We start from the raw sequence: 13,192 nt of genomic DNA on the forward strand, positions 1-13,192 counted from the left end.
ATCACTGATATTAATAAATCAAGTAATTAGTTGGAGATACTGAACAGCCTTGACAGCATAAACACATTTTTAATCAACCGCTTTCATTATTATTTTTTAGGTTTTGTTCTGATGTTTTTTGAGACCATCTAAAAGGATTGTTAAGCCAGGTCTTCCCCGTGGACGTGTTGTTTCTATCAAGATTTAAATATCAAAGTGCAAAACGCAAATGCTAAAACACCACCAGACCAATCTTAAATTTTCATGAAGGGCAATTATTTTGCGGCATTATAATTAGTTCGGGAATATTAAAGCCTTTTCTGTTCACCTTTAATTGCATAAAAATTTACAAGTGTAGGCGTAACAACAACCAAAATAGGACGACAACATTACACGGCGAACAAGTCGGAGGAGACACCACGGAGACTAGCATCTGACTGGGGCCTCTGTGCTGTTTTATACTGTAAAGATGTTTTGGACAGAGGTTAAGGACTTAAAGTACGCTCCAATATAATACGAACTTTTTGTATGCTAGTTAAGGTGTAACTACTTTTAAAGAGGTCAGCACACTGACTTCAGAGACAAGTCAAAGTTTATCCAAACACTGAACAACTTTTTGACCCCGAATCTCGTCAAGGCCTGAATAACGGCCTTGACCTCTCACCGTTTGGGCTGGTTGTAGGGATACGGTCCACGGTTGGGGGTGACATAAGGCTCAACGATCAAGGTCATGTCTCCCTCTTTGTCCTCCTCTTCTTCATCATCAGCCTTTCTCTTCCTCCCTTTGTCTGTTTTGTTTGAGAGGGGAAACGTGATTCTAATAAAGCAAGAAGGAGGAAAAAGGGATAACAGGGATTATTATGGCCATAATATAATACAACGTGACAACAAGTGTGTCCAGTGTGCAAATTATCCAACAGCAAGAAAATAAAATACTAATGTCTATAAATGTATTTTGATGAAGGTAAATATGCTTCAGACTGTGCCTTTATCATTTGATTACTGGATCGTCGCCTTTTACCTGAAAGGGAAGACTTGCAGTTCGGGGTTCTCCTCCGTCACTTTGATGGTGTAACCAGGGAAACATGAACGCAAATGGTCCAGGGACAGAAAGGTGTCATTGAAGTCCAGCGTGGAGATCTGGTTTGGCATTTTGGAGTAATGGGCACTGCCTGGGTCACCATAGCCTAGGATGATGTCGTGAAGCCAGTCTGGGACAACACACTCGGTGTTCATCAGGTTTCTGATGGTCTCTAGCACTGCCTAAAACAGAGACAGGCAAATATGTGACAGATATCAAATCAATGGATTGCAAAATAAGGATCTGAAGGGGAAAATATAACTGAGGCACATCAGACAAAAGACAGCCATCCCACAAGAGATGGTTAAGCTGGATAATAATAGCTTTGTGGTGGGCTGATGGGACAGCAGGTAATTTGTATGTCTGTCAATTAGATTTTAATGAGCTGCAACCTGTCTAATACCCTAAGCATCAAACATTGCGAAGGGAAACATGTTTACTTTTATCTCTGCCACACATCAAAGATGGAGAAGAATGTTTTTTGCATACCCATTAGTTCCTGTGTTTAAATTTATTTTAAAAAAAAAAGAAAAGAAAAAACAGAATCGTCTGTCATTGCTTTGGCTGTGAAAGACAGAAATGAGTGGGCGGAACTGGAAATAGCAGATTTGACAAAGCCGCAATTAGAAGCTCTCAAATAAAAGAGTGATAAAAAAAAGTATAATGGTTTTGTGTATGATTAACATTTTTTAAAAAAGATGAAATTTTTAACAAAAGTTTCAAACACCCACATGGATAACTTTACTAAGACCTGCAGAAAACTTTCATATCCATGGAAATGTATATTTGCTACAGAAAGCATAACAGTGCAATGCTGGCATGCTGCCACAGGGGGGTTCTTAAAGGTGAGAGAGAGGTGGGTATCCAATACATGAATATCCAATATCCTCTCACTGGGATCACTGGGAGGGCCTTGAGGTGGTGGCAATCTCAGAGCTGCCCTGGCCCCAACCTTAGAGCTACAACACCCAAGAGAGTATAATATGTGCGATACATCACTCTGGGGTGGTGTTGGTAGGACCAGAGCTCAAGGTCTGAAGATGAAGCACTCAAATACAATGTACACAGAGCGCTGAGCTGTGAGCGACAGCGTGGAGTCCAAACCTTGAAATTGTTCTCCTTGGGTTTGCGTCTCATGATGATGTTGAAAGTCTCGTACGGGTCTTCGGTGGAGCTCTGAATACTGCTGGTCATGTCCTGTTGATACTGGTTCGGGTCCAGCCAAACGCGGAACGTTCTGGCGTCTCCTCGCAGCTTCGGCTTTGGATCAGGTCCTAGACCAGAGTGGTGGGGATGATTCGATAAATATAGAAGCAATAAATCTAAATTTATATGCCATTTTCCAAGTCACTGTTACAGAGTGTACGCCTAAATGTCCCAAGACAATAACACAATTAAATAAGACGTGGTAGCCTTAATGGTGAGCTGTAATATATTTACTATATATGCTGATGATTTTAAGATAGCAATGTCAGCAGCTCCAAGCTAAACAGAAAACAGAAATCTAACATAAAATGTTCGAAACACAAACACTTTATCAGCCAATTCAAAAACAACGATTTCAATAATCATCTCCATCATATCCTTAGATTACAAAATGAAAGCCTTTAAAAAGAGCTCACCCTGGCCTGATTTGTTACAGTACTATGACCCTTTAGGAAGAGGAATTAGATGTAGATGCTTGACTGACAGGCCCTGGGCGTTAGGCGTACTCCCACAGGGTGCATGAGTGGTTGCAGCGAGTGCAGCTTTCACTGATATCTAAATAGATTTTAGTATGGAGCTGCATGGCACAGAGCAGGAGAGTGAAACCCAACCCTGTTGGCTTCTGGTGTGTGTGTGCCCATCAATGCGTACATCTGTCTGTGTGCACATGTATTCAGCTATGTGGGGATCATCAAATGCCCCTTACTAAAAATGAGGGTGGCAATGCCTTAAGAGTGGAAGTTGCACCCTCAACACCTCGGGATAATAATGTGGACAGCTGGGCCAAGGTGTGTGAGTAGTTCAACGAGTATGTGCCATCGCATGAAACGATCAGTTATTAAAAGGTAGGATTAAATCAATACAGGGTTTAAACGTGTTGTGTTGCATTTGCTCACGTAGAATTAGTACGTGTACAACATTATATTCCACACAAATATTCTGCATTTGAGCAATCCAGTTTTATAAGACATTATGTGAGATTATCAGTGTCTCACAATGCACCCCTCAGCTCGTGTCTCCCCACACCTTCACCAGGTGCCCAGTGATTTATGTGACATCACCCCACCACTCAGTTAGTCAGAGTACCACTTAGCCCTGTTGGGGATCTGAAAGTTTAACCAAGCCGACATTGGTGGGGCATGTTCCCTGGCAGCATGTCTTTTTAGAAAGCCCTGCCCTCTGCATATTTAATCTAAACAGATGAGGGAGGATAGGGGAAAGGGTGCTTCAGTGCATGGAATGGACACATGTTCCCACTGGGGAAACACTTAGAATAGCAGGGATGTAGAGTAACTTAGGTGAATCAGCCCCTCAGAGGGACCGCTTTGGGCTGTGGGGAAGAACACGACACCGTAAACAGAGTGGATCATGTTACCGTATAAACATATTTTACTTTCCAGGAAATACCGGAGATTCGAATGTGGTCTGAGGGGATTCCTCCACTCTATGATGACAGCAAATTTTAAGCCTTTCATGAGCAAAATGCGGTGACTCTGACATAAAATTTTACGCCGTGCTAAAATCTGCTTTCTAATGCTAGAACGCATTGTTGCTGGCTTGCTGCTTGCTTCAGAGATAAAGGTGAGCGCTTCCTATATGACCCATTACCTTTTCCTGTAGGACAAGCACATTTGGTGTTCTCTTACAGAAGCACATCTATCTCCATACAGCCAATGCAGCTCTTCAGTTAAATCCAATAAATAAAGCAGGGGGCAGGGCCCAGAGCTCTCAGGTGTTGATGCTGACCTCAGGTTAATGGAATGTTAATGTGACCAGGTCAGGTCTCAGTGTGACAGCCGCCATGACAACAGCAGTCTGACTCTGTACGGAGAATCTGTCGGTGGAGGTGATTGTGTACAGGAGGTCTGATGGGTGGATGGATGTCTTTAGTGTGTATGTAGACAGGCAGGCGCACATGTGAGCGTACCTTCTTCAATGACACGTCCCTTGTCATCCAGCATACCCTGCACCTCGCAGCCTCTCACGTACACCAGGCCGGTCTGCTCCACGAAGGGCTGGCGCCGGTCAAAGCGTGTGCCGTAGGGCAGGTTGGGCCGCACCGTGATCAGAAAGCAAACGTCATGCTTCCGCAGCCCTACGGGGAGTGAGGACGGAGAGACAGGTTAGTGAGAGAGAAAGAGGGAAAGAAAGAGCTTTAGAGGCACAGCAAGAGTCAGAGAGAGAAAAGTGCAGAGGGAGAAAGAAAGAGGTGATGGGGGAGTGAGCCAGAGTAGTCGTGAGGGGGAGTTTAGAGATGCAAGAGAAACCGCCCTGTCAGCATTTGCCTAATCTTTAAAACATGAAGCTCTAATTATACGATAGGGAAATGGCTCGTGGATGGAAGGAAGTAATACTTCATGCCTCCACTGAATTACAAAAAAGAAAGTAAAACCATAAAAGTCGGTATAAAGAAAGTGAAGACATCAATTTGGGATCCATTAGGCCAACTTTTTTTTTTTTTTTAATCCAGCTATCACTCTATTACTTCTACAACACAGGCCCACTGAAAGAACCCATTTATTTTCTATATTAATTAGTGCAATACACCATTGGCATACACCGTGTGAATATATTCTACATCTTTCTCTGGAGAGCGATAGCAGTGGGCTCCATTGCGCTTTCTATGCTACCAGTGAATCAATGTCTTTCAAGGCTGACAAGCACCTGTTAACATTATCTACAGTGCCCTTATCGGCCACACAGATGGATAGAGAGGAAAACGATCAGAAGATAAAACAAAGAGGCTCGGTGTCGAGGCTACACAGAAACAGCATGTCTTCACAGAGACATGCCGGTAAGGGTCATGAGTCAAGGCCCACTGGGATGGAATAGAGTGGTGAGGGAAGACTTTATGGAGGTTATAAACTGTTTACTATGAGGACTCTTAGAAGACACAATAAGAGACAAAAAGAGGAAAAGGTGTCGCAAGAAAACGAAAGGGGAGGGTGGTGCTGTGTAACAGATGAAATATGTATGAGGATGCGTTTCTTGTTGGATTAATACTTGAAATTATGGACAGACACACACAAACTATTACCTTCCCATTCGTGCTTGATATGATCTTGTACATTGAGGTTGACGGTGACATCAGCTCGCACACGGGCAGGCCAGCTCTCGCCAATGTTGGGCTTGGCAACCTCGACGATAGAGAAAGACGTGATGGTCTGAGCCATCCTGGCCCAGCCCCCGAACACCACACCACCGTACTCTGATTGCCTGTGTCAAGGGACAGACGCAACAAGAAGTCAGACAAGCGCTCTGGGCTGTTGTCAAGATTGAAATCAGTTGGATTTAGGGCAGCACATGGCACCACTGCTTACTTATTTACTTTCGCAGGAACAACAAGCAAGTTGCTACATCGCTTGACATAATGGGAGCACTTATTATGTTAAGCAATGGGTTTCCAAATGTGGTGTACCAAATGTCACAGTGTTTTAATAAAATATTATCATTGTTCCATGCCACCATGTGAGAGGCAGACAGAAGATGAGAATCATCATTCATTGAAGTAAAGAAAGTGTGCTGTAGCGGAGTTAATGGGAGAAATTTGTTCTACTTAGGCAGACAAAGAAAGCAAAGATGCTTATCAGTGAGTGTACAAGAGTCCTATTTCAAACTCTGTTCTGCAGGATGATGTTTTTTATCTTATTATAACATTTATTATCGCACATGAGTCATTTACCACTTCTTAAGCTAAGGAAGAACTTTTTATTCCTGATTACTAACAATAATTTCTTCAGATCTTTGGCGTTTCAAAGAGTACGGCTATGTGACGTTCAAAGACCACCTTAGATGTGAGAAATTTCATTTTTTGGAGAAAGAAAACGAGAGATTCTGGATCAAGTTTCCCTTAGCTTCACAGAATTGAGGACGTCTCACCATGGTTTCATACGCCACACCACGTCCTCTATGTCCTGTCTGATCTCATAGGTGGACTCCAGACGAAAGAGGTTAAAGTTCCTCAGCAGGTAATCGTGGAGTGTCAGGAACTGGAGATTCAGCTTGGGCAGTGCCAAACAGCCTGAGTCAAACAGAGACAGAGTGAATAATAATCTAAATGTGTGAGTAACTGCACATGCACACTCCTAAATCAATATAAGGTCATATAGCATATTGTCTCTCTACAATTACTAAAAAAAACAAGGTTGAATGGCCAAATTCACATGTAGCTCTGTCTACAATATCAACGGTGCAAATTGTAGCTTCTACATGAGACTGCTGCCACAGCCAAAGAGTAATATGCTTAAGGGATGCTGCTTGAACGATCAGTGGTTTACGCGTTGTTGAAGGTGTCCTTGCCAACTAAAGAGGATTCCCCAAGAGAGAGGTGCCAGTTCAGTGCCAGATGAGTGCCCTTAAGATAAGGGATAAGGCAAGGCTGCATACTTGTATGTATGAGACGCTGAAAGCAGCATGCTACTCACACTCACACAAACACACACTCACACAGACTAACACAATCACACACCTTCGCCTGAGTAGTACTCCGTCGGGACGATGTTCTCATCCCAGATTATCTTCTCTGTTGGATAAAGGGGCATCTGGTTAAGTTGCTCAATCTGAGAGATTCTGCGCTCATGACGGGACACCTGTGTGCGAGGCAAACCGAGGACGACGCAGAGAGGACACAGACGGAGAGAAAGTGGGTTAATGAACAAATGCCCCCCCCCCCCCCTGCCCCTTTGGCTCATTGTCTACGATCTTTATCTTCTCTCTTACTAGAAAACAGAGCGGGAAATGAAGAAAAAACATTTCCACAAAATCAGGTCACTCGACAAATCTGTTACATCACGGCACGGTAAACGTCTGGTTTAACTGAAGCCTTTCATCATCCTCAGTGTCGTCCTGGTGCTAGACATCAGCTGGTCAGTGTGTTTTATCGTGTGTGCTTGAAAATGAGTACACGCAAAGGATGCGTTAAGGGCTAAACATTCATACATATTTTACACTATCAAACCAGGATATCATATTTATGTGTTGATGTCTAGAGGGGTTGGCAACCAGGTCATAGGATACATAATTCAAAAGCAACAGGATGCCTTCAGGCATTATGACTGGATTATTTTAACTTTAGACAAAGACGTTTAACACATAGGAATGTTTTTGAGCAGTTACTGTATGTCATCAATGGTTATTTTCTTATGAATACAGTAGGTAGGGCTGCAACTAACGATTACTTTCTTTCATCAGTTCATCTTGGGATTATTTGATTATTTTACATTTATTGATACCTGAAAAATGCCCATTATACTTACCTAGAGCCAAAGCTGACATAGTCAAATGTCTTATTTGTTCAACCAACAGTCCAAAATCCAAACATATTCAGTTAACTTATAATTAACCCATCTGAGAAGCTGAAAGCAGATAACGTTTGGCATTTTTACTTGAAAAATGACTGAAACTATTAATTAATTCTCAAAATAGTTGCCACTTAATCTGTTAATCAACTAATTCATCAACAAATCATTTCACCTCTGACATCCACCACTCATTACCTTTAGGTAGGTATTTGCTTAAAGAAGAAATATATTGTCAAACATTACTTGCCTCTAGTCTGGTGTGTGTCTCCGTTTTATTGTTTCACAAATCTTTGAACCCACCATCTGTCCCACTGAGGCTTTGCATACACAATCACTTTGCTATTGTATTTTTACTCTTCTAGAGAAAAACAAATTATTTGCTATGTCAAGGGGAGCGATATCTGCTTTAGAATACAAACCAGCTCATCTGCTCCACCAGAGGACGTAAACAGCTGCATGGCACGGGTGTAGCAGCGGTGCAACCTACAGAATGGTTCCTGCTCCCTGAGCATATTCATGAGTATGTCCTCTGCAGCAACTATGATTGTTTTGCTAGTGCGTGGCAGAGTTCTAGTCCTGTGGCCCCTTCCCTATTAAACCGACACGGTCAGAGATGTTGGTTGTTGGGGGCAACCTAAGGCGCACACAAATGAGTCCCCTGACATTGTCTCCTGCTACAATCTAATCAGATAATTATGAAACAGCTCTTCTCCATCGCTTCTCGGAGAGGACCTGGGGAGGGTCTGAGTGGGTAATTATGAATAACTGCCGGACAGCCTTGAAACACCCACTTTGATGAAGAGGTCTGCAGCACTTGCATGTATGTGTATGGGGGAGACTAGTGGGACAAGGGTCCAGCGGTTTCCTAGAGGGGTTTTAAAAATGAAAATTGGGAGAGCACGGGAAGGGGAACCAGAGAGAGCACAATCAGACTACTTCAAAAAAAAAAAAAAAAAGTCTCTATCTCATCAGCACTGCCTTCACTTCACCCCATGCCACACAAATGCTCACATAAAGCAGTAATTGGATTAGAAGGCAAATTCAACAGGGACGGGCAGTGGAGAGAGGATACAATATGTATTCCAAGGTCAAGAGCTTAAATTAATGACTTTAAAATGAGAAACACAAAACCTATTATGCCTTCGCGCTGACTGGCCAGTTATTGTTCTGGAAAATAACCGCTCACCAGCACGGTCTGTAGAGGTGCACAAACACCACTTATGCCTCTTTAATGCTGCCGGTTGACAAGCACATGAAGAATTACTTCATTCCCTCGTACAACTAAACAATTTCCATCTAATTAATTCAAATGCCTGAAGCATTAAATGCTATCTGGGACACACGTTTTAATATCTGATGTATAGAAAAGCAACAGCATCATACTGAGCAGCTCACAGGCCACGTGTCACTGGTACCTGTGTGCATTTCCATCCAAGATTACACTGAACCAGATGGTTATTCTTTATCGTCTATTATCTATATCTTATCTACGCTTAACAGGGTGTCTGTGAACACTCTCAGTCATCTGGGTCATGGTTATCCAAGGAGGGCTGAATCATGAGCAGCTGGACGTTTTGCCTCTCATCCATGAGGCTTGAACAATGCTGTCCTTTCATCCCTTCCCAGGAAAGTTAACAACTCCTCACAGTTGGCCTCATGTCACAACCTTAAGTCACACGGCCAGCCACATCTGACACCCATGGTTATGACCCCCCAAAGGAGGTAAATACCTGAACTGAGGAGGCCCCTTGGATGAGAGGCAAAACCTTTTCAAGTTTCTTCAACCAACTCCAGCTGCCCTTGATTCAACCTTCCTTGGACTGAACGCGGTATTTGCTTGATAATTCTAAATGCAACGGCCGCAACCCCAAACAACAGGTTTCTGCCGCAGACATTTAAAACTCAAATGCCCACATGGACAATTTCATCAAAGCTAAGACCGCACTCACCAGCAGCTCAAGGAGAAACTCCTTCTCATAGGTGGTGTCTTGCCCTTCAGGCAGCTCTGGCAGCAGACACAGATACGAGGCCACCTGGTGGAGCACATTGGGACTGCGGAGAAAGATGAGATAAACAAGCAGTTAGTCAGCAGGAAAATTTGCATTTGCAAATAACAGATTTAGTCGACACTCTTATCCAGAGCAGGATGACAATAAGCTAACTCACTGCTGTCCAAAGACAATGATTTGGTAATTTTGTGAAGATTAAGATTATAACAGGGACAATCTAATGTCATATTACAATGATAAGAAAAAAAATCATTCTGACTCTATATCATTACTTTGGGGTATCATATGTACATATATAACAAAAAAAAAATCATGTGTAGGTCTGACCTCTTTTTGACACATAACCTCACATCTGAGAAAGACTTTTCAAACGGCGACACCACCATATGCGTGAAGATACACCACCTTATCAAATGCTTTGTGCTTGTTAGCAATGCAGCACAAAGCAATACCTCTGTTTGCTCTGACACTGCACCCCTGCTCTGTCAGCATGTGTGTGTTAAGGGGCCGGGGCGCACTGATGCGACAGGATTATGAAAATCAAAGCTCATCTCCGTCTCGGAAAGCCGAGGCGTGGCTCTCTGCATACAGACCTGTTTTAATCAGGCTGACACACGGTGACACAGGCAGGGCCTGGTACACAACGAAGGACATGGCCTGGACACACTGTGACAGCTCTTGACAGCCACACGTGGCACTGAGCGACTGTATCCGTGTATGTGCATATATTCTGCTACTTGTGATGCCACGCTTGGGCAGTGGGGTGGCAATTCTGCCAATTCTGCAGTCTGATGGCCCAGTGGATGACCTGGCATAGGTCATGTGGACATTCCTTCCCTTAGCAACAAAATAACAGCAGCACAACAAGTCACTATGAGTAATGGAGATGACTGGACCAGGTCATGACTGACAGCTGAGCTACTGGCAGGGTAAGGTAAGGATGGGGGACATAACAGAGAGTGGTCTGCAGTAAGTTTACTCTACAGCATGAAGGCTGACCCTTGTTCAGATTTTGGGCCTTTACACACACAACTTTATTAAGCTGACACATCATTTCATCACTTGGGCAACGAGCGAACTGCCGAAGACATCAGCTGGTCAGTTAAGGGCGCTGTCATTCAGCAGGCTTGAGTACACACAACCACAACATGAGGCAACATCATCAAGATTTTTTTTTTCAATTGAACAAAAAGAAAAGCAAAAAACTACAACAAACGGCTTTTATGTATTCAACCAGCATTCAATGAGAAGTGGAATCAATAAAATCTAAACACCCTTTCCAATGACAGGCCCAAGCTGAAGAGCTAATCCACAGACCTAATTACACCAATTATTCTGACATTTCCAGTAGTCATGACTCTTCAATTTTTGCGAGCATTTCAAAGTGAGGCATACTCTTTGATCTTGTAGTCAATTTTTCTGGCCTGAAATGACACTCAACACGTTTTATGTAACTGAAAGAAGTGTGTGCGAGTGTGTGCGAGAGAATGGGTGTGTACATGTGTGGGCAGGCTGGGCAATAATGCTGCGTTTGTGTGTTTGGGGGACTTAGCGGATAAATTCAGAGCGGCGGGTGACTGGGAGCTTAGCCCGTGGGTAGTGCAGCTGGAATAAACTGGCATTAGCGTGAGTCGTTTGGATGAAAAGTGCCTCGTTAAATCTGATCGGCATATTTGGAGTTACCCAGGAGCTGCTTTGGTGACAGTTGTGGAGCAGGGAACAATGCGGTTCCTGCTATATTCAAAACCCTAATTCTGGGAAAAGGAGCAGAGCTTCTAGAAATACATGAAATGGTTCAGCTAAGTCTTTACCTGATTCAGCTCAGCTCGGCTCATAACCCTCTGCCTGACTCAAAGAAACTCAGTGTGGGGTTTAAGCATTTCTAATCCCCTACAGAAGTTAAAAAGAGGTGACGGATAGACAAATATTGACTGCAAAGAGCAAATTTGTGTTGTTCCAACACGGCACCCCAGAGCAATCGTGACAAATAAAGACATCACATACTGTATAAACAAATAAGTCATCAGTTACTTGTTATGAGTCTGTCGTATAGAAAAACATGATGGTTTAAAGAGTAAAACATTTGCATGTTATAAAGATATCAAAGGTTAGAAACCCTGAAGTAATTACAAATTACCAAGAAATCATTGTCTTTTCACTCCCCTTCACGCATGTGGGCAAGTTAAAAAAAAAAACCACACACAGGCCAGTTCATCAAAGCGAGGGTGCTTTTTGGCTCTTTGGCAAGCTAATATGATCTGACAAACACAGCTGTTCAAAGAGTTTATTCTCAAGCCACTGCAAATCGATTAAATTAATGAGGCGTGCCGCGCTCTCTGGCTGGTACCAGCTGCCTGTTCAAGGGCTCACTAGCTGCCATTTAGCAGGGAAGTCAGGCAGCAACGGTGGCGTTGATGCTACGCTGCAGCACAGGGCTAAGATAGGCAGTCTGCATGTGTTCCTGTGCTCTAATTGGGGTCTTGTATGTTTGAGCAGAAGAACCTCAATAAAAATGGCTGATCTGTATTTGTGCCTATGTGACTGTTTGCCACTGACAGCACTTTGATAAATTATGGTATGTTTTCATAAGGACATAAAGTAAATACAGTAAGTACTCAAACGGGGTGAGCCACCAGCAGGTAGATATGCAGCACATTTACACATCAGGAATCAGTTCTGTCAGCTAAAATAACACTCTGGTGCTACAGGACTTTGGTATTAACAGTTCCCTGTCCAACCATGCATACCCTCCCACCTCATCCCTCCATCTGTGCACTGACAAGCTGCGTTGTTCGTGATTCATTCCGGATGTTTTGAATTACCTGAGATGCCCAAAGTGTTTGGTCAAGGACTCTCGAGTGTCGACCGCTGCTACGGTGGACAGAGCAAAGTCTTGCAACTCCGGGAAATGAGCAAAAGCTGCCCTCTGCAAAACAGAAAGCACAGAACAAAACACTCAGACCAATGTTCAAATTCACACCTTCGCTGTGAAAACATAGACCTCATCATTGCATATACGACTAAGGGAAGATCCTTAGATTTATTATCACAGCTATGACAATCAGATTGGACAGTTGGTGGCATCATTTTTGTATTCATGTTGCTTTCCCACCACATCACACGCTGCTGAGATCTGCCACTGCATGTCTGCCTGTCCCTCTTTATGAATAGCACTCACCTGCAGGGAGGTGATCCTGTCGTAGTGCAGAGTGGTCATCTCTTTCTCTATCAGAGCGTTTCCCGTCTGGTCATTGATCTCAAAACCTGTGTAGAACTTCAGCATGTCCAGCAGCTACACAGGTGAGACAACACAAGTTACTCCTACCAATCAAAACAGCAGCAGAGGAGATCTGGAGCTCAGTGTTCATGCATACAATGATTTCCACATGTGTGTCGTACCTGGCAGAAGAGGTGTCCCTCCTTCTCTCTCTGGGTGAGGCTGGACAGGTGACACCTGACCACCAAGTGAGAGTCATCCAACACAGTGTTGAACCAACGCCTGGTGGGCAGCAGGGCCTGGACACACAGGACACCATGTCACTACATGCTTACAGTTGTGGCTAAAATACCTGACTTTCTCACAACAACTGTATGTAACTGGAACACATTTGGTTAAA

The 13,192-nt window shown here is 43.5% G+C and overlaps 1 protein-coding gene across 1 annotated transcript in view; it reads right to left on the reverse strand.

Moving 5' to 3' along the window:
* Nucleotides 1-13,192, reverse strand: part of aqr (aquarius intron-binding spliceosomal factor) — a 46,236-nt gene that overhangs the window by 26,357 nt on the left and 6,687 nt on the right. The window contains exons 12-22 of the mRNA XM_076748814.1: nucleotides 12,975-13,091; nucleotides 12,754-12,867; nucleotides 12,398-12,501; nucleotides 9,516-9,618; nucleotides 6,735-6,855; nucleotides 6,146-6,287; nucleotides 5,304-5,482; nucleotides 4,194-4,361; nucleotides 2,165-2,334; nucleotides 1,001-1,242; nucleotides 644-796 (exon numbers count right to left, since the gene is read on the reverse strand). Of these exons, the coding sequence (XP_076604929.1) occupies nucleotides 644-796; nucleotides 1,001-1,242; nucleotides 2,165-2,334; nucleotides 4,194-4,361; nucleotides 5,304-5,482; nucleotides 6,146-6,287; nucleotides 6,735-6,855; nucleotides 9,516-9,618; nucleotides 12,398-12,501; nucleotides 12,754-12,867; nucleotides 12,975-13,091 (1,613 nt within the window). The remainder of the gene's footprint in view (nucleotides 1-643; nucleotides 797-1,000; nucleotides 1,243-2,164; nucleotides 2,335-4,193; nucleotides 4,362-5,303; nucleotides 5,483-6,145; nucleotides 6,288-6,734; nucleotides 6,856-9,515; nucleotides 9,619-12,397; nucleotides 12,502-12,753; nucleotides 12,868-12,974; nucleotides 13,092-13,192) is intronic.

Source organism: Chaetodon auriga, chromosome 14 (assembly GCF_051107435.1).
Source record: "Chaetodon auriga isolate fChaAug3 chromosome 14, fChaAug3.hap1, whole genome shotgun sequence".
NCBI lineage: Eukaryota > Metazoa > Chordata > Actinopteri > Chaetodontiformes > Chaetodontidae > Chaetodon > Chaetodon auriga.